The following is a 19,818-nucleotide window of genomic DNA, read 5'->3' as shown; positions in this document are numbered from 1 at the left end:
AACATATTCCAATTAATCTGTAATTACCATATTGCACACATCCTGCAAATACCAAAATATTATACACATCCTACATTTACCAACATATTACACATATTCTGTAACTACTGAGACACTATATAGATCCCACTATAATGAAATGTTAATACAAGATAAAACACAACCCGTTTACACTTTATTGGTATTAAAATCCTTGCACATGGATGATAATGTAGGTTTAAAAAATCAGATCTCACAGAATTTACTCAATTCTAACATAACTGATTAAATCTCGGAATATAATTTCAAATCTCACACTACACTGTATGTACTCTGAAAGCATCACATGTGCGGAACCTCTCTTTTGCAAACATAAATATACAACCCCAAGATGAGGCTTGGATTCATGTTTTATGGCAAAGCGAAACTTTGGAAATTGTACCATGCAGCAGTAAATTAGTCAAGTGCCTTAATTTCTGAAGGAAACACCCAAAAGGAGCCGATCTGAGAACGGTATTAAAACGCCAAAAAAACTGACTTAAAAGCACAACATAACCAAACTCACTGAGGAGAGAAAAAGAGGTCATAGTGACCTGATTTTATTATTCAGTACTATACTACCCAAAATATACCAAAATACAAATTGGCACAATTCTGCAACCAAAAATACCCAAGAAACTGCAAAACTTAACTAAGTCACATAGACATGAAATATTGATTATAGAGATCTTGTTTTGGTCAACTAGTGTTTTATTTACCTGGACTCATCTACACAAAAAAAATGAATGATCATGTGACCAAGAATACACACTAATCTGACCTTTGAGGAAAGCTTAAAGCTTAATCGATGGATCAGGGCAACAAGTTTTCTCCCTCTGACATCCACAACAGGTCATTAATATGCTATAATTAACACATATATTCCATTGAGTCAAATTTTTGAATCATGTACTCAGTAAGGGGTTTACACTCAGAGCAATTAGTTACTGTGTGTGTGTCTGTCCATGTGTGTGTGATTCTCTGTGTTTGTGACCTCGTCATTGAATGTTTGGCGTTATATTTATGATATGAGTTTATAGCATTCATTGTAATGCACACTGCAGTTAAGAAGTTATTCTGAGTAAACACTGTACAATCAATAAATAATAAATAGATTTGCACCAAAAAAAATGAAATATGCATACAAAATATATGGTAACCAGGATGCAATTTTCCAGCTTTGAAACAATGTAGACAAATTGCTGAACTTTCACTGATTATATGAACCTATTCAATAACAAATCTAATTGACTTGAAAAGTTCATACCACACAACTGTGTTCACAGCCTATAAGAGGGGTTGGCAACTTAATTTACATAGCATGCCACTTTTTTCCTGATTAATTATAAAATGAATGAGTGCTTTCTTTTTGTTGTTGTTGTTGTTCTAGGGTTTAACGCCATTTTTTAGCACAAGATAGGCTATACATGGCGGCCAGTATAACTGGTGTAGGAAGAACCCTGGAAAACCCAGGGAAGAACCACCGACCCACGAGAAGCTACTGGCAGGCTTTCCCATATACCCACGCTAGCCAAGCCTTGGACTCAAACCCACGCAGACAGAGGTGAGATGGCAATAATCCAGAAAAGTGAGCGCTTTAGACCACTCGGCCACTCGGGGCCCCAAACGAGTGCTTGCCACCAGTAAGAGGATAACACTATTAAGATTTTTGGCTGCCACACAAAACCTCTTGAGCCATCTTTTGGTACGTTTGCTGTACGCAGATTGCTGACCCATGGCCTAAAACAATATAAGCAACAAAGCTCATTATTTGTTTAATGTTAATGACAGAAAACAAACCAGTGAAATTCCTTTCTCTCTATTTGAGAGAACTGAATGCAATCTATTTATTTCTGTGGATATAAAAAAAAGTTGTGGGTGGCCAAGTGGTCCAAGGTACATACCTTTACAGATAATTGACATCTCACCTCTGTCTGTGTGGCTTCAAGTCGTGGGCATGGGCAACAAGGGTATGTGTGAAAGCTTGCCCGTAGCTTCCCATGGGTAAGTGGTTCTTCCTGTGTTATTCCTCCATCATATATTCTGACCACTTTCATGTTGTGAAAAGGAATGTTTAACCAATAACAACAAGAACATCTCATGCACTGCTGACCTATCCAGGCAGAGGCTAGGTAAATCATTTTGCAACAGCATCTGGAATGTGATGTTTATGCAGTAGAACAAATATCAAAACCCCAACATATTTGCCACAGCAATTTCATATCTTTATACTTTTTAAATGTAACACAGTTTCATCCAATTTTCAGGAAATATTCAGCATTTTTATGCAAGGAATTTTATTCCACAAAGAACAAGTATCAGCGGCATGGAATTTTGGCTGCACCTCTTGCGATTGTAAACAGTACAAACAAATGGTCTTGTCAGGTGCACATATACCCACTGATGAATTAGCTTGGGCAATGTCAACCAGCTTTTAAGCTGATATATATAATCAGCAACTGTTAAAAAATAGATTAGCACAGAATCGGCAAAAGGGCAGATTCCATAATACACAAGTTATAGTTAACTTATTAATTTGTACAAGGGTAGCAGGTATTGTCAGTAATTTCCTTTTTTACTGACAGAAAGCCTGTGGCCATGGAAACTGTTTTGTATCTGTAGGAAAAATAACGTGAACAATTTGGTTGTTAGTCATTTCTGCCTCCCCACCCCAACTTGTTCTAGACAAGATTTTCCATGCACATTTGAAGATTACATTATAATTCCATCTAAATTTATTAAAGTGAAGATAAGAAATTACTAATATATTTTTCAAGGCATTCATGCAATGCAGAGCATGGTGACTAGGACGAGTACAACATCCTATCAAACGGAATAACCTGAAATAGCCTTAATGGCTGAGGAAAAAAATATCTGACAACTAGCAGGTTGCACATTATAATTTTTTTTTTTACAAATCTTGTCAAGGATGAGAAAGGCATATCAACAGATGATAAGTCTATGTCTATCTGTCTGTCTGTCTGTAATCCACATAATGGAAATGGATGTAAACACACCACTGACAAACCTTCTACAGATGATTGTTATGTTTTTATTATTGTATGGTTTAATGCCATTTTTCAGTACAAGATAGGTTTCATATGGCAGCCAGTACAAATGGTGGTGGAAGAACCTGGGAAAACACCCGAAAGAACCACTGACCCACGAGAAGCTAAGGGGAAGTTTTCTAACATACCCAAATTGGCCGAGCCCGATACTTGAACCCTGGATGATGCAGACCGGTGAGATGACATTGAGTATTTTAGACGACTTGGGGCCCCTTTTACAGATGAAAAGACCATCAAGATTATATGTGTATCAATAATGTATCATATCACAGGCTATTCCTGGATTGTTTCAATATGCAGCAGAGATGTATCAGTATACCCATAACTGTGACATCATTTATCTTCTTTCCTGTGTATATACGATATATATGTATATATGGCTTGATTCCTATCATCCAATCAGCCCAGATCCTAATTAACATGTATGGATCTTGCTCATAACTGATGTAATCTGAGATCATGATTATACAAGCTCAGCCAATCAGATGCACTAAGTGATCACAAGCTCAGCCAATCAGATGCACTTGGTGATCACAAGCTCAGCCAATCAGATGCAATGATTGCTCACAAGCTCATTAATATGTAGGAATGTTACTCATGATCAAATTTTACTGAAATCTTGATAATACTATCTTACTAACTAATCTAATCATATTCTTTAAATTTAAATGTCCTCTGTAGTGTTCACAAAGTCAGCAAATCATATGGAAGATCATCTCATTTATATGTCTGGGTGTTTCGCAATCAAACTCATCCAATATCTCCAAGACAGAAGCTTACATGCTGAATATGATCAAAATCTGCTTGGAAACATGGCCTCTAGCATGTTCACAGGCTCAGTCAAGATCATGTAAGATCGGCTCATTAATCTGTGTGGATGTCACTCATGATTAACTAATCTGATGTCTTCTTGATAAATATGCTTACATTTCAAATCTGATCAAAATCTGATGAGAATTAAACTTCTCAAGTGTTCAGAACTGTTGAAGTATGGACATGCAATGAATAAATGAAAAATGCCACAAACTGCCTTAGGCATTGATGTGAGCTAAAGAGCCCTGGTTTTTACAGACCAAGCACAAGTAAAAAAGTGCATGCAAAGAATCCTCTATTTTTATGGGTACAAAGCATTTTTTCTTTTGACCTTGACCTCTGGTCTAGTGACCCAAAATAAGTTGGTGCTCTCCTGTCTCAAATGCAGGCCATCCACAACAAAGTTTGGTTATGGTTGGTGGCATTAGATTATTGTGTGGGAACTATTTTCCTTCTTAGAGTCTGCCTGACCTTGACCTTTGATATTTTAACCCCATAAATCAACAGATGTCTTCTTTATCTGAAATGCAAGCCATCAATAAAGTTCAGTTATGGCTTGTTGTATACAATTTAAGCAGTGTTGTGTAATCTGTTTTTCTGTTTTTTTATTTACTGTCTCCTTGATTTGATATTTTGAGCCCAAATTAATGGGTGTCCTTCCTCCCACAAACCCAAGTTCATCCACAAAATTTGACCAAGTAAGTGACAAAACACTCAAGAGACTTCAGAGAAACAAATTTTCTTGGTGGTTCATACAGATATTTAATCAGGTAATTCAGGGACTTTCCAAAGACAAAAATGAAATTGTCTGCTTCACCCTTTTTCCTTATGAAGCCTTACTGGCAACCACATTTCAAAATACATTTCCCACACTGTGAGTAATTGACAGTTTTTATCAGCCTTAATAGCACAGTCAATACAGTGTTTATTTAAACATCACTTTAAGGTGATTTTTTTTACAATCTAATATTCAGCTCAGTACCAGTGAGTACTCAAATGACCCAGCTGGAATTCATGCTAAATAATTAAGCAACTGAACAGGGAGGTGCAATTCCAGGATGATCAAGTTTCTGACTTGTTTTCTAGATTTTGTTTTTACTGGTTAACAAATATTTTCCAACATTTATACATTTGTTTCAAAATTCAAGTTCTTTTCAAAGACTACGGTGTTTACAAGTACTTACTGTAGCAACCTCATATTCAAGCATTTTTATTAAAGGTAAACCATCAAATCTAGGTGTCTACAATTTCAAGACTGTAAACAGCTTTTCTTAGTGTCACTTATAATTACCTTGCTGTTTGACCATTTGACCCCATAATCAATTAGTCTTATCTCTGTGGAAACCATTTAAAAGGTTTGACCAAGATATTTGGTATGTATATTTTTATTTTTTTTATACAGTTTTTGTACTGTTTACAGTTTTCTTTATTCAGTCCCTATGATTTTGACCTTTTACATAAATTAATAGATTTCTTCCCTGTCCCAAATGTGAACTATCCTAGTTATTCTAACAGATCCGAGTGGGGGGGGGGAGAGATGCAAATTTCAAAAGGTGGAGGAGCAATGAATACTCTACATCACTGTTAGACTGAAAATGTTCATTAATTAAGTGGAATTTATTAGAAGGGAGGGTTCATTATGGACTAATTATGATAGTTACAAAGTCTGGCAATGGATGGTAGATGGTAGAGAACTCAAGTTATAGTTTTAAATGAAATAGGAATCAACATCATATCCTCATCAGACCTTAAAGAAGGTATATAAAAAAAAACACTTTACTGAAATATTTGTGCTAATGCATGTAATTAGGAACATCTTAGGCTGGTTCTTCAATTCTAAATCTAAATCTGTTTTGGGGGGCACCGAGTGGCAGAGTGGTCTAAAGCGCTCTCCGTTACGGATCACTGCCATCTCACCTGTCTGCGTGGGTTCGAGTCTCGGATTCGGCTAATGTGGGTATGTGAGAAATCTTGCCAGTAGCTTCCTGTTGGGTCAGTGGTTCTTTCTGGGGTTTTCCCGGGTTCTTCCTCCACCATTAATACTGGCCGCCATGTATAGCCTATCGTGTGCTGAAAAATGGCGTTAAACCCTACAACAATAACAACAACCTCTGTTTTGTGTAGGTATGTCTCTGAATGTGCACTCCAAAAAAAAAAAAAAAAAAAAGAAATCTGTTCAGATTAATATGCACACTGTTATGTATATTTGGTTTAACTTATATTTGATTTAATTTAATTGTTTGTTAGTTTCAAATTATTATTCCATTACATGCTATTTTAATGTAACTTTATTTACTGGATTTGGTATTATTCAGTTGACTGATATTTTATATTTTCAAAATAAACATCTTTATAGAAACATTGTATCTAATACTGACCTTAGAGTTCCTGACCTTGATTCAGAATCAGTGATAGTTTGTAGTTAACAACTTTTTAAAAAAAACATTTTAAAATTCTTTCTCAGAGTAAGATTCTTAAAGTGGAATTGAGGCCATACTTGGAGTATGAGACAAATAACATGTATTAGTTAGGTTTTATCCAGAGGATTTACCCACATCCGGGCATCTGTTTTGCATTGTAGCTAGATTTGTTGTTGATATTTTTGAGAAATAATAGTTATTCTTGCCTTAACACTTGAGAAATTAAAATGTTTTATGCTGTGACCAGTTTTGGGCTAATTTTTTTATTTTCTTTAAATTATTTGGATTTCAAGATTGTTTTCCCTGGGAATACTAGTGCTCTAAATTAATTCTTGGACAAAGACATCTATCAAAGTTTATACAAAGTTCAAACTGGAATATTATTTTCTCTGCTATTCAACAAAGAACTGTTGACACATCAGTACGATGCTGACCACAGCATATGTCATCACCTTCCATTTCAGATTTCAATGGGATTCAGTATTACTAGGACCTTTTTATTAGGACTTCTATTTTTTAATTCTTGGAATTGTTTTGGATTTGATTTTGTAAGATGGTAAGTTCTTTTTCTCATTTTTACCTTGTTTTTCTAGGGAAATAAATTATTTGTTATATTTTACAAAGCTTGTTGTGATCACTTTTTTAAAGAACCTAAACACATGATAATATGCATGATTCATCACCATGAGATGGGAGGGGGAGTAGAGAAAGTTAAGCACAACATGTTCTGAACAACTACTCCTTCACAGATTTATATGATTTTGATCTATCCCAACTCTTATCAAAACAATGAAGGCTTGCACATGGTCTCCATCATAGGAGAATAATGGGGTTGAAGTTTTATTTCTGGGTTGTAGTCAAAACAGTTGTCATCAATCAATGCCTTCAATGAGGGGTTTTCACACTGGTTTATAAACCAGATGGTGGATTCTTTTGTGAATCCAGTTACTGCTTTAATTATGTGAGTATCAATATTTCACAGTTATGTATAAAAAGCATCCTGCTGACCATGGGGTCTTATTTGTGAATATTGTTTTGATAACAACCTTTGGCTTATGTATGCAACACAAGAAACTTATAAAATTGTACTCAACACCAAGGTTCCCCACTAAAAAGAATCTGAATACAACACAGTCCCTCATAAAACACTGATGACAGTACCTATGTTACAGTCCTCTCAATGCAACACAGTCCCTGATACAACGCAGATAGCCTTGCCTGTTATTACAGTCCTCTCAATACAACACAGTCCCTGATAAAACATGGATGACAGTACCTATGTTACAGTCCTCTCAAGGCAACACAGTCCCTGATAAAACACAGACAGCCTTGCCTGTTATTACAGTCCCCTCAATACAACACAGTCCATGATAAAACATGGATGACAGTATCTATGTTACAGTCCTCTCAAGGCAACACAGTCCCTGATAAAACATGGATGACAGTACCTATGTTACAGTCCTCTCAATGCAACATAGTCCCTGATAAAACATGGATGACAGTACCTATGTTGCAGTCCTCTCAATGCAACACAGTCCCTGATAAAACATGGATGACAGTACCTATGTTATAGTCCTCTCAATGCAACAAAGTCCCTGATAAAACATGGATGACAGTACCTATGTTACAGTCCTCTCAAGGCAACACCGTCCCTGATAAAACATAGATAACCTTGCCTGTTATTACAGTCCTCTCAATACAACACAGTCCATGATACAACACAGATTATCTTGCCTGTTATTACAGTCCTCACAATACAACAGTACTCTTTTATTGATCCTCTTATCTTTGCTTAAATATAAAGTGCTCTTCAATAATATACTTGGACAGAAACATTAATTTGGAATTAAAGTTAATTCAAACAAGGACATTTTGCCTATATTATTGTGAGTCATCAAAAGACTGTTTGGCACATAGTTCCAGGCCACTACAGGCACATCAACGCATTCAGTGTTCAATCTTATTTGGAACACCACTGGAATTTAATTAGAACTTTATTCATTAGGACTGGTGATGTTTTTGGACTATTTGGGAATCAGTTCACAATACTGTAAGTTCTTCTTAGATTTTAACTTTGTATTCTAGGGCCATGAATGATCTGTTGAACTGTACAAAACTTGTTGGTTTTTGCTATTTTCTGTTATTTTGTTTAAAACCATAGAATTGCAATACAACAAAGATCTAGATCTGTCATGGTATAATGCGCCTGCAGATCAGGATTAATGTTATTTATTCAACTGATATTACTGCCAACAAACAGTACAGATCAAGATCTCCCAGCACTTTATTTGATATTAGATCTGGTTCTGTGTGCTTTGCCGTTGGACTCCTCTTATAACTGAGTATGGAAGATACCAAAAAAATTGCATGCATTATTCATATGATATCCAATAAGGGCATGTGCCATCATTTTCTAACAGGATTGATGACATTAGGACTCTTAACGAATATTTTATTGTAGTTTTGACTAAACTGGTGTGGTTGGTTGGGACCATATTAAGGTATCATGTGTGTATGATATCAAATTAAATATTTTAAAATAATTACTATTTTTTTTCACAACATTAAAAAAACATGTTCTAAAACATAAGCTGCAATTATAATAACATTTAAAGAACATTTTCATTTAAGAGATTATTGTCCAATGTATTGCAGTGAAGACATCAATTCTTCCTTGATTTAAACATCCACAGCTAAATAAAACTGCTTTTCTCACAAAAAACATTGCCAAAACATCTGTGCCAATGTTTGTATTTCCAACTTTGATATTAAGTTTTGGAGCTCTAAGCTGAAACCTTGTAAGCACATGGTGTTGGTGGTCTTGGAAACTAAAATGAATGCAGCTTTTGCCAATAAAAATCCTATTAGCAAAACATGTTCTTAAACATAATTTTTGTTACTGAATACTGCTGACAGCTAATACTTTCAGTTACTGCCAGAAACAAATGACTGTAAAATTGCATTTCAACATGCAAGTTTGCAATGACTGACATTAGTAAAAATGTATGGACCTGAATAGTGAACTAATTCTGTCAACATCTAGCTATACATTTCACTTCCAGCATTTCAATAACTATCATATATACTCACTTATGAGGAGAGTCCAACTGCTAACAGCACAGACCCTGATCTGCCATCATATAATGCTGGCAGATGAAAGGGATATGTTTATTCTACTGATTACTCCTAGCATCATATGCTCAAATCTGCTGGGGGCCTTATGTGACGGCAGATTCAAGTCTATGAATTTTGCATTTGATCTGGACTTATAAGTGAGTATATATGGTATTTGTCTGGTGGTATAAGCAATTTTCAGCATGAACAATATACCAAATATACTTGCTTATAAGCCAAACTGCAAATAACAAAGATCATGATCTGCCATAGCATAATATGCCTGCAGGTCAGGGTCTATGTTGTTTGTTCTTCTGATTACTCCCAACAAACTAAACAGACCCTGATATGCAACAGCAACTCTGGGTCTGTGCAGTTGGCACTTGGTCTAATTTTATAAACGTGTATATACCGTAAATGGTGATTTACAATTCAGGTGAATGTACTGTTTCCTCCTGCCACTCTGCCTTGAAGTGGTTGATATCTGCTAGTGTGCAGTATTTTTGAGGTGACTGGTGCCATCAATAAAAATTTCTTACGAAAGACATGCAAAAAGAAATCATTCTGCAATAAATAAAATGCTATTAGTATGAAAAGAATTTTTTCCAAAAGAGGGGAATTATGAAGAAAAAACCCACTAATGATTAATCCCTCAAGCTGAATGGAATTCAGAATAAGAAAGGAAAATTCTGTAGGGCAGACCTTTTCTGGAATTACTAGTTAATCAAATCTATTTTTCATGTTGCTTAGAACATAAATTTTACTGACAATCTAGTAAAGAAGACTGATATACCAAGATGGACACATTACAATCTTAATTATTTTTCTATTCTGATATTTCACCTAGATTATCTGGACAAATCAAGAACTAAAACAACTATTATACAGACACCCACCCACCCTTCATAAAAGACTGAACTTGGCTTATAAAAAAATGCAGATTATTTTTGGTCATGGAGAATTTTAGTACTAGTGGTTGTGGTAGTAGTAGATGTAGTGGTTGTGGTTAGTAGTAAAACCAGCCTTCAATGACCAATGCTATGACAGACCAACTACACAGATTTACTGATAATATAGTATGATGACTTGTCAACTCAATTAACCCCTGGAGGTTTTTGTCGTTTTTGCCTGAAATGCGAGTAGGAAACACATTTTGTGGGCTACTTCTGAATACATCCTAATACATTGACTTCCAAGTGATTTCCCATGAACCTAATGCCTAGTTGTGTTAGAAACATCATTTTTCATTGGCTATTTTGCTCGCGCATGAGCAGAAGGGTGCAAGTTGTAGGTCTGTTTTTTATTTTGCTTAACGGACTCATCATTTTCGTATTGAGACCACTCTTATTCCAAATGCCCATCTTATCCTACTTTGTCTATGTGCAGTTCATACCAGTCTGCCTTAGATCTGAGGCCTAAAAACATAAATCCAGACAAAATCAGATTCCAACCCCAGATGAATTTTGGATGGGAAAAAAATTGGGTCCAAAGAATTAGGTTTATCCCTCTGTATTTTGTGGTGCAACTAAAAGTTCCAGATTATTTGGTATCACTGTAGAGCTACATCTGTCTACCTTTCTATAATACCACCCACTTTAGTGTATTATAAATGACCGTGACGCTACAGAGCTTGGCTGTAGGCTACTACCTCTTGTCATGCAAACGTGGCGCCATGGGTAATGAGTTAACAAGGATCTTGGAATTTTTCTAAAAACTGTCAAGGAATGGCTAAATTTGTAATTTATGTGCAATGTCGATGCACAAGTGATTAAATACACAAGGAATATTCAAATTTGGTGATGTCATCAAAATGCACTCATTAACTCATTCACCCATGGAGGGTTTTGTTGTTTTCGCCTAAAATGCATATAGGAAACACATTTCAGGGGCTATTTCTGAATACATCCTAATACATTGACTTCCAAGTGATTTCCTATTAACCTAATGCCTACTTGTGTTAGAAAATTCATTTTTCATTGGCTATTTTGCTCCTGAAAGAGCAGAAGGTTAAAAGTTGGAGTTCTTTTCTTTTTTGTGTGCTTAAAGTACCCATCATTTTCGTATCAAGACCACTCATTATTTCAAATGCCTATCTTATCCTACTTTTCGCAAAGGTTCATCGGTCTGTGTGCCTCAGATCTGAGGCCAAAAAGTCTAAAATACGAACAAAAAATCGGATTCCTACCACGAGAGAATTTTGGGTGAAAAAAACATTGGGTCCAAAAAAATTTGGTTTCTCCCTCTGTATTTTGTAGTGCAACTAGAACTTCCAGATTATTTGATATCATTGCAGAGCTACAGCTGCCTACCTTTCTATAATACCACCCACTATAGCATATCATACACGACCTTGATGCTACAGAGCTCAGCTGTAGGCTACTACATCCTGCCATGTAAATGTGGCGCCAGGAGTTAATGAGTTAAGTGGGACCACCCGTCTTGTGAAACAAGATTACTGAGATGAGATTCATTGATTATGTGTGTGTGTGTGTGTGTGTGTGTGTGTGTGTGTGTGTGTGTTTGTGTTTGTCATTTGGAATGTTAACATAACTTTTTTAAAAAAAATATTATGTCTGCAGTGTGGCAGTTTATAGTAATGTCCCACCCAGTCACATTATCCTGAAACCAGGTCGACTAATCCCAACATTAACCTCTTAATGCTGAGCACCAGCTGCAAGCAATTATAAATGGAGACCAGTCTGCTCTCCATCTGGTAAGCCTTTATTCTTACGAAAGAGCCAGAAAGCCATGCACTTATACAAGTCTGATTAAACAAATGGAAAACAAACTTCCAGCAGAAAGTATAGATCTTCAATAAATACAGTCAGCTAGCTATATTCTTGACTGGACATTCTTTTTCATTAAAGAGAATCACTGGCCTGTCCACAAATCTCTTCACAAGCAATTCATCACTATTGTGAATAATCAGAGAGTGACTGGAAAATTCATTACATGAGATAATTTCACCCAGCATTTGAGTTAGGCCTGTAAACCCTGTATTTGACTACATGTAGTGCCTGGGCTGGTCCAGCTCACCTCAAAGATAACAGCCCATGAGATATGCTAGTATGGCTGATAAGACTGTAAGTATTGATTGACAACTAGCATACATACAGCTTCCTGACTGGCATTTTATCTTATTTCAAGACTTGTTATCTATCATACATACATCATACATACTGGTACATTTAAATATACAAGGAGACAAACAGACACCTCTGCTTTTTTCAGAGTTGTCCTAAAGAACTGGTCAAATGCATTGCATATCATCATCTGTCAAGTGATGACTGGCCTCAGTATTCTGGCATTTTTCTGCGGCTTTTGTTTAAAAATGAAAATTGCAAACTGGTACTTTCCCTGTGGTATTTCTCCCATGGTTAAGTCTATGAGACAAGTTTTGTAAAGAAATTTAAAGTGTGAAAGTGAACTTTAAAAAAGCATTGCCAAATATAAATCTGCCAATTTGTTTTGTAACAGTCAGTTATACACTTGCCATCAGGTGTGGAATGGAGTATCTCTTTCTGCATTAGGGTTTAACAGCACATCAGCACAATTCTGGCTAATCATGTAGAAAAAACCTTTCTGATGTCAATTAACATTACTTTATCGGATTCTGATCTCATTACCTATCATTACCTATCACCAATTGATAGCTATAAATTGGGACACCTTATTGGACTGGTTCCCACAAAATGAACCATAATACCAGTAGTATGGTAGTTTGCAGTCATAATAACTAAAGAACTATCGATTGGATTTTGCTCCAATTTTAGAGTTATCTTCCTTTACTTTATCAGACTTACCTTACTGTATCAAACAGGGGCAACAACACCCTGAAATATTGCCATAAAATGGTGAAAACTGAACCTTTCTTCAGTCCCGTAATGTAAAGTCTTGTACCAGATCTGATTTTAATCCATGAAGTACTTCCGAAGTTCTTTAGCAGACACAAAATTTAGGGCCAAACTGATACGTCAAACAGGGCTCATAACTATGTCAAATTTTGCCAGAAAACTGAAAACAAAACTTAACTTAGGTCTTTTTCATGCAAAGTCTCATATTTAATTTTGTTTCAACCCATTACATCCTTCAAAAGTTATAAAATGGAATAACAATTGTGATGATGGTGATGTGGTGAGACAGGACTTGAGGGACAGGATGGGACAGACATGGGCAAAATTATGCCAACTCCATAGATACTGAGAGAACAGAATACAAAATACCATCACTTAATTGTAAATTTTTAGTTTTTAATGGCACATCAGCAGATGAAAGACTATTTAATAATGAGGAAATGAGAGCATAATGTCTTGCTCAAAGACAGACATCAAATGACCCAGACTGGTCTGGGAAGAAATCAAACTTGCAACTCACTGATTGTGAGAAATTCCTGCTCATGTTTTCTTAATGATGTATATAACTAGTTTAAATTGAAAATGTTTTTTTTTCTGATGCTGTTAATAATAAATTGTATGTAGAAAATACAGGGAAAGCCTGCTATAACATGCTTTCATTATAATATGAATTTGTATTCAACACAGTTAAAGCATACATTTTGACAACTCTGTACCAGTTTTTCGCAACCAATTTTTGAATTACTAAAAATTTTACTTACAAAGTAAACGAAAGTTTGACTTTCTTAAATGGTGAGATGCATGGCATTCATGAAAAAAATACATATGTGTGTGTGTGTGTGTGTATGTGTGTGTGTGTGTGTGCATGCGTGCATGTGTATATTTTTAAGTTAGCTTTATACATTTTTCAGTCATATCGCTACTATGTCAGCAGCGTGGCCGCTTCTAGTGATGTCTAGCACTGGGGCATCATGCCACGTACATGTTACATGATGTCCGATGCAGTCACATTATTCTGACACCAGGCAGAACTGTCCTAATGCTAACCTCTTATTGCTGAGGGCCTAGCAAGGCAGCTGTAAGTACCATTTTTAGAAGTCTTTGGTATGACTTGGCCAGGGTTTGAACCTGCGACCTCCAACATCCAAGGCAGATGCTCTAACCACTAGGCCACCTGAGCAGTAAAATACATATCAAATCACACTGTGTTTAAATTGATAAAGATGGTCAAAGAGTCTATTTCACTGCAAATATGAGGGGCATTGAAAATATGAAAAATGGTGTCATGTTCCTTTTAGTGAACAGTAAGTACATCAATGCAAACAAAGCCATTAGAAGTATGGCTAAACCACAGGACACTCCATAGCTGATAAATCAACATTTCTGCAATTTAATGTCCAGTGACCTAGACCCTGGATATATCACAGACTCTACAGTGAGATGCTCATCCTAAACAGTCTATTCTGTGCGTATGTGCTATTAACACTATTAAAAAAAACAATTCGGTTTTTTAAGACAGTGCAATCAATGATAATACATAAAACAGTTCTAATTCTGGAAGCTACTGGCCTCTTTAATGCTTCTACATGATTTATTGATATGTACCTTCTGAGCCAATTATTAAACATGCTAACAGTACAGTAAATAATAGACCCTTCTGCAAAATAAATAGACATTCTCACTGAAGGCCTACCCTACCGATAATCACTATTCCAGACTGAAGCATGCTGCTTTTATCAGACATTGTTATGCTTTCTCAGCATCTGTTCCCATATGCTAATACTTTCAAAACTGATTACCAGTCCCGAGTTTATCAAGATTCTATAAGACAATATTGACAAAACATCACAATGGTTATAATTGAGGACGTATACCTGGCTCAATACACTCTCCAACAGGTAGTAAGAGATGATTAATGGAGGCCTTTAAGCCTTGGGGTGCATCCTGTCATAACGTTCCACATTAAAAGATCATAGAAATTTTAAAAGAGTGCGATTTATATTAGGGATTCTACCCATTTTGGCTCTGGGCCTATCTTTGTTTTGTATACTTTTTTGGGGGACATCTACTTACATGGTACTTTGCCAGGAATATGCTGGTATGCCAGACCCATAACTTATTATAAATATTATTATACCTACCATACCTACCCATGGGAAGGTAGGTAGGTAGGTAGGTATGTGGGTGGTTGGGTGGGTAGGTAGGTAGGCCATGCATCTTGTTTAATGAAACATCAGTACAGTCCTGGCTGTATAGTTGTACAGTGCACAGTACATTTAGGCATCCCCCAAAAGTGCAACAGTATAACAGTAAAAATTCCTAAAATGTAAAGCCAAAATTGCACACTTCTGAAAATCTTACACATTCTATAATTTAATATCATAATAGGACACATCCCAGGGCAAAAATGTTCCCTCCACTAATTGCCTGTTACATCATTCCCAACAACAACAATGAGGAAAAGGGAAGAGGGAGAGGACAAGACAGCATAAAGATACAGATATGCTGGTAAACTATTGATGGCATCAATAATTTTCTATCTTGTGTCGTACTGATACTAATCAACAGCATTCATTTTTATTATGCCATAATGAGCAAAAAAAGTTTAAAATTGGTAGATTTTCTTCATAAACCATAATTGTTAAAACCTCTGCCTAAATGAAACAGCATAATGAAAACACTTAAAAGATGTCCTTATTGAATATGACTGCCCCATCACAGAGATTGGAAACAGATAAAACCAGAAAACCTGCAGTATGCTTAATGGATGGATAAAGCATGCAAGGGTAACTGATATATAAATATACTGCTATTCTTGCATGAAATTAAATATTTAAAGTTATGATCATTGCTATAAAATTTTGAACAAACCTGCATGATAAAATTTACTATATAGAAGTCCTTTCATTTAATTTTTGCATCAAGTTTTATTAAATAATACAAATCTCTCAGAAACTGACAAAAAATTATCTAAAGCACTTTAAAAAAACTTTTATGCTGAAATTTTTACCCCCAAATGAAATTTTAAGAAAAGATTACACTGAGTGATACAATTTTTAAAAGCCTCATTTTCAGAAAATTCATTGTCAGCAATCATTCTCTTGTTTGGCGTAGCCCTGATCTTTGACTATCACACCATTCCACTTGAGGTGACTTATTTTTTCTTCTCATGAAAGATTCTTAAATAACTAAATATTACAGAGGGATGTAATAACACCAACCATCTGGGTTGTCATGCATGTACTTTATTAAACAAGTTCTGAAATTTAGTTTTGCTGGGCTTCACTCACTTTGCCAATGGCCCATCCATCCCTGAATCACAGATGCATTGAAAAGTTGCGCCTTAAAGATGAATCATACTTCCAAGTTCCAAATAAATATTAAGCATAATTGTTTCCTGTTTATATCTTGGTATCAACAAAAGTATCTCTCATTTTTTCTTTTCCATACGATTTACTGGAAATAATGCTTTTACAGGCATGACCCATGTCGGGGGTTTGGGAATCAAAAATCATGTTTTTTGCAAGATGTGTTCTGGTAGGCACGTATTTCCCTTGATAAAAAGGGAGGATCATTCATTTCAAAACCAAATGATGAAAGAACCCTATAGCCAGCCCTCACTATAAAGCCATACTTTATAACACAGTCCCTCATGTAACATGGATCTGATCATGAATCGTTTTGATACTAGATAAATTTAAGATGGTTGAGCAATTTCACTTTACTGCAGCGCTTGGCTCACTCTACCTTATTACATGTGTAAAGTAAGTTTATATAAAATATATCCTATAACAGTGTTAACAGATCTTGCTTATGATACACTATAATGTAACTGTGTTTATGATTTACCACAGTACAAGATGGATTTACATGCCATATGGTATGCCTCACAAACAATACAGCACACTTGGATGGCATGCAAGCAGCAGATTTCTTTTAGTGCAACAAAAACTATTTTAGAAAATTCTTTCCCTAGCCAGACTAAGGCTTGACATAACAAATCCCCATACATTTTGCCAAACTCTGTGATGGAAGCTTGACACATCATACATCTGTCCAATTCTGTCTGTCTGTCTGTCCAAACTAAAGATCAAGCATAATGCTTCAGTTTGTCAAATTTAATTGCTACTAAAGTTAGTTACCATCTGCATCTAGCTAAATCAAAAGCCAACTCAAGAAAAAGGGATCTTTCATTGCTATAGGTGGTCAAATATCACTGATGCTTCAACAAATCACAATATTTACTCTGGCAATAGTCTCTCACGACGCAGACTGGAACTATCAATCCTGAATTATGGCAGAACGAAACAAAAAGTATTTAATATGAACCATCCTAAAAGTAAACACTTACACGACAACAATATATCCGTTTGAATGAAGTAAACAAGGTCATCTACAATAAATCACTCTAGAGATTTCTTTTTGGCATTCTCTTAAATTGATTTGTATTGTTCACTCTTGCCAAATTCCATTTTGGGGTTCTATAGAAGGTGTTTGAAACAATTGTGTGCATTTTACATGGTCAATATTTGAGCAAATTTCAATTTTGGTAAGAAAGTCTACATCAGAAAACTGGAAGTTACTGCTGGACAATATATTTTTTTTCAAAACCTGCCTTCAGTTTTCACTGTTGTTCTAACTTTTCTAGTAGGTAAATCCAAAAATGAAATGGCACTCACATAAAAAATCAACTTGTACTGATAGCTGAGTGCAAACAAATACTGATCATGTATTCCTGACAACTAGGTCTAGTCCATTATAAACATTCTCTGGATGTCATGGAATTTTGAGTAGTAAAATGTCAGTGCACTGTATATGAATGAAAATGTACAGTATTAAATAGCACTGAGGTCTTGCTAAGCCAGCAGTACTGTAAACCAGTATTAAATAGCACTGAGGTCTTGCTAAGCCAGCTGTACTGTAAACCAGTATTAAATAGCACTGAGGTCTTGCTAAGCCAGCAGTACTGTAAACCAGTATTAAATAGCACTGAGGTCTTGCTAAGCCAGCTGTACTGTAAACCAGTATTAAATAGCACTGAGATCTTGCTAAGCCAGCTGTACTGTAAACCAGTATTAAATAGCACTGAGGTCTTGCTAAGCCAGCAGTACTGTAAACCAGTATTAAATAGCACTGAGGTCTTGCTAAGCCAGCAGTACTGTAAGCCAATATTAAATAGTACTGAGGTCTTGCTGAGCCAGCAGTACTGTAAGCCAATATTAAAGAGCACTGAGGTCTTGCTCAGCCAGCAGTACGTTAAGTCAATATCTAATATCACTGAGGTCTTGCCCTCCCAAACTCCACGTCTCCCAATGACAGTAAGAGCACACTCATTTCCCAAACAGTCCAGAACCAATTTTTAAATTCAGAAACCTTGCTGGTTTGAACCAAGGAGTGGGAACAGAAAAGACTAGAATGAACTGAAAGGAATGGGAACAAAATTAAGATTATCATGGTCTCAGCATATAATGTCATCCAGTCAGAATTATCCAACTTAAGTATACTTTACCAAAACTGAAAATACTTTGTGAAGGGATGTTGCAACAAGGTCATATTAATTGTATGCAAACGTATTTTTAGCATTATATAAACTGTGATTTTATATGACCTACCTTAGCTCCACCACCACTGCTGCTACTATCGCTTGTCCCTGATGTTGCTGTAGAGTTTACAGATGTCATAGAATCCCTTCTCTCCATGCTGACTTCATCATAAGAAGTAGCGTCACTCTCCAGCTCCCTAAAATCAGATTGAGAAGTTGTCTAAATATGATTAGAAATGCATAAAATAACATTGGGTCTCCTAATTGGTATTTCTCTCCAAATACCATATATACTCCCTTATAAGTACAGCCCAACTGCAAACTGTACAGACCCATATCTGCCATCACGTTATATGCTGGCAGATATGGGTCTATGCAGTTTGTTTGTAGTAATCAGACAAACAAACAATACAGATCCTGATTTCTCGATGCATCTATATAACCATATCAGGGTTTATTTTGTTTTTTACTGCTGGACAAGACTTATAAGCGAGTACATGTGGTATCTTATGTTATTCTATTTTCTTCATTTTGTCAACTACCACAACTTTGTATCATTGGTACTTTCCAAACCCATACATGTTTTCTAAAGAATATCTTTCTAACCTTCGATTTGATTCAGTTTTGATGTTTTACTGCACTGCATCACAAATAAGCTATTTAGTGCTTGAACAATTGGAATAAAGTGCCTTGCCCAAGGATACACTATGCTTGTCGACTTGTGTGATCCAATGGTAGAATTCAAACCTGTACCCTTTAGGTCATGACTACAACCTGCTTGCTATCCACCCACCTCAGCTTTTATCTCCATTAGATGCCTCCATTACTTGACAATTGAGTGAAATCCCAAAACTATTTTAGCCCCCAAACAAAATAATATATTGTAAAATAAAGTCCTAAAACTAAAACTATGAAGAAATCAACATATGTAAAGAAAACAATATTTGACCGGAAAACACTGTGGGTTGATAAGATTTGCCTTAGGTAAA

The 19,818-nt window shown here is 35.8% G+C and overlaps 1 protein-coding gene across 2 annotated transcripts in view; it reads right to left on the bottom strand.

The window, feature by feature from the left end:
- Positions 1-19,818, bottom strand: part of LOC149790418 (kalirin-like) — a 536,347-nt gene that overhangs the window by 272,742 nt on the left and 243,787 nt on the right. For both annotated transcript variants that reach the window (XM_089972467.1, XM_089972468.1), the window contains exon 37: positions 18,900-19,026. In XM_089972467.1, coding sequence (XP_089828593.1) covers positions 18,900-19,026 — 127 coding nt within the window. The remainder of the gene's footprint in view (positions 1-18,899; positions 19,027-19,818) is intronic.

This window comes from Sinohyriopsis cumingii, chromosome 10, assembly GCF_028554795.1.
Source record: "Sinohyriopsis cumingii isolate HCF-2022 chromosome 10, ASM2855479v2, whole genome shotgun sequence".
Lineage (NCBI taxonomy): Eukaryota > Metazoa > Mollusca > Bivalvia > Unionida > Unionidae > Sinohyriopsis > Sinohyriopsis cumingii.
The sequence above is the reverse complement of the archived record's forward strand: the minus strand, read 5'-3'. Positions and strand labels throughout refer to the sequence as shown.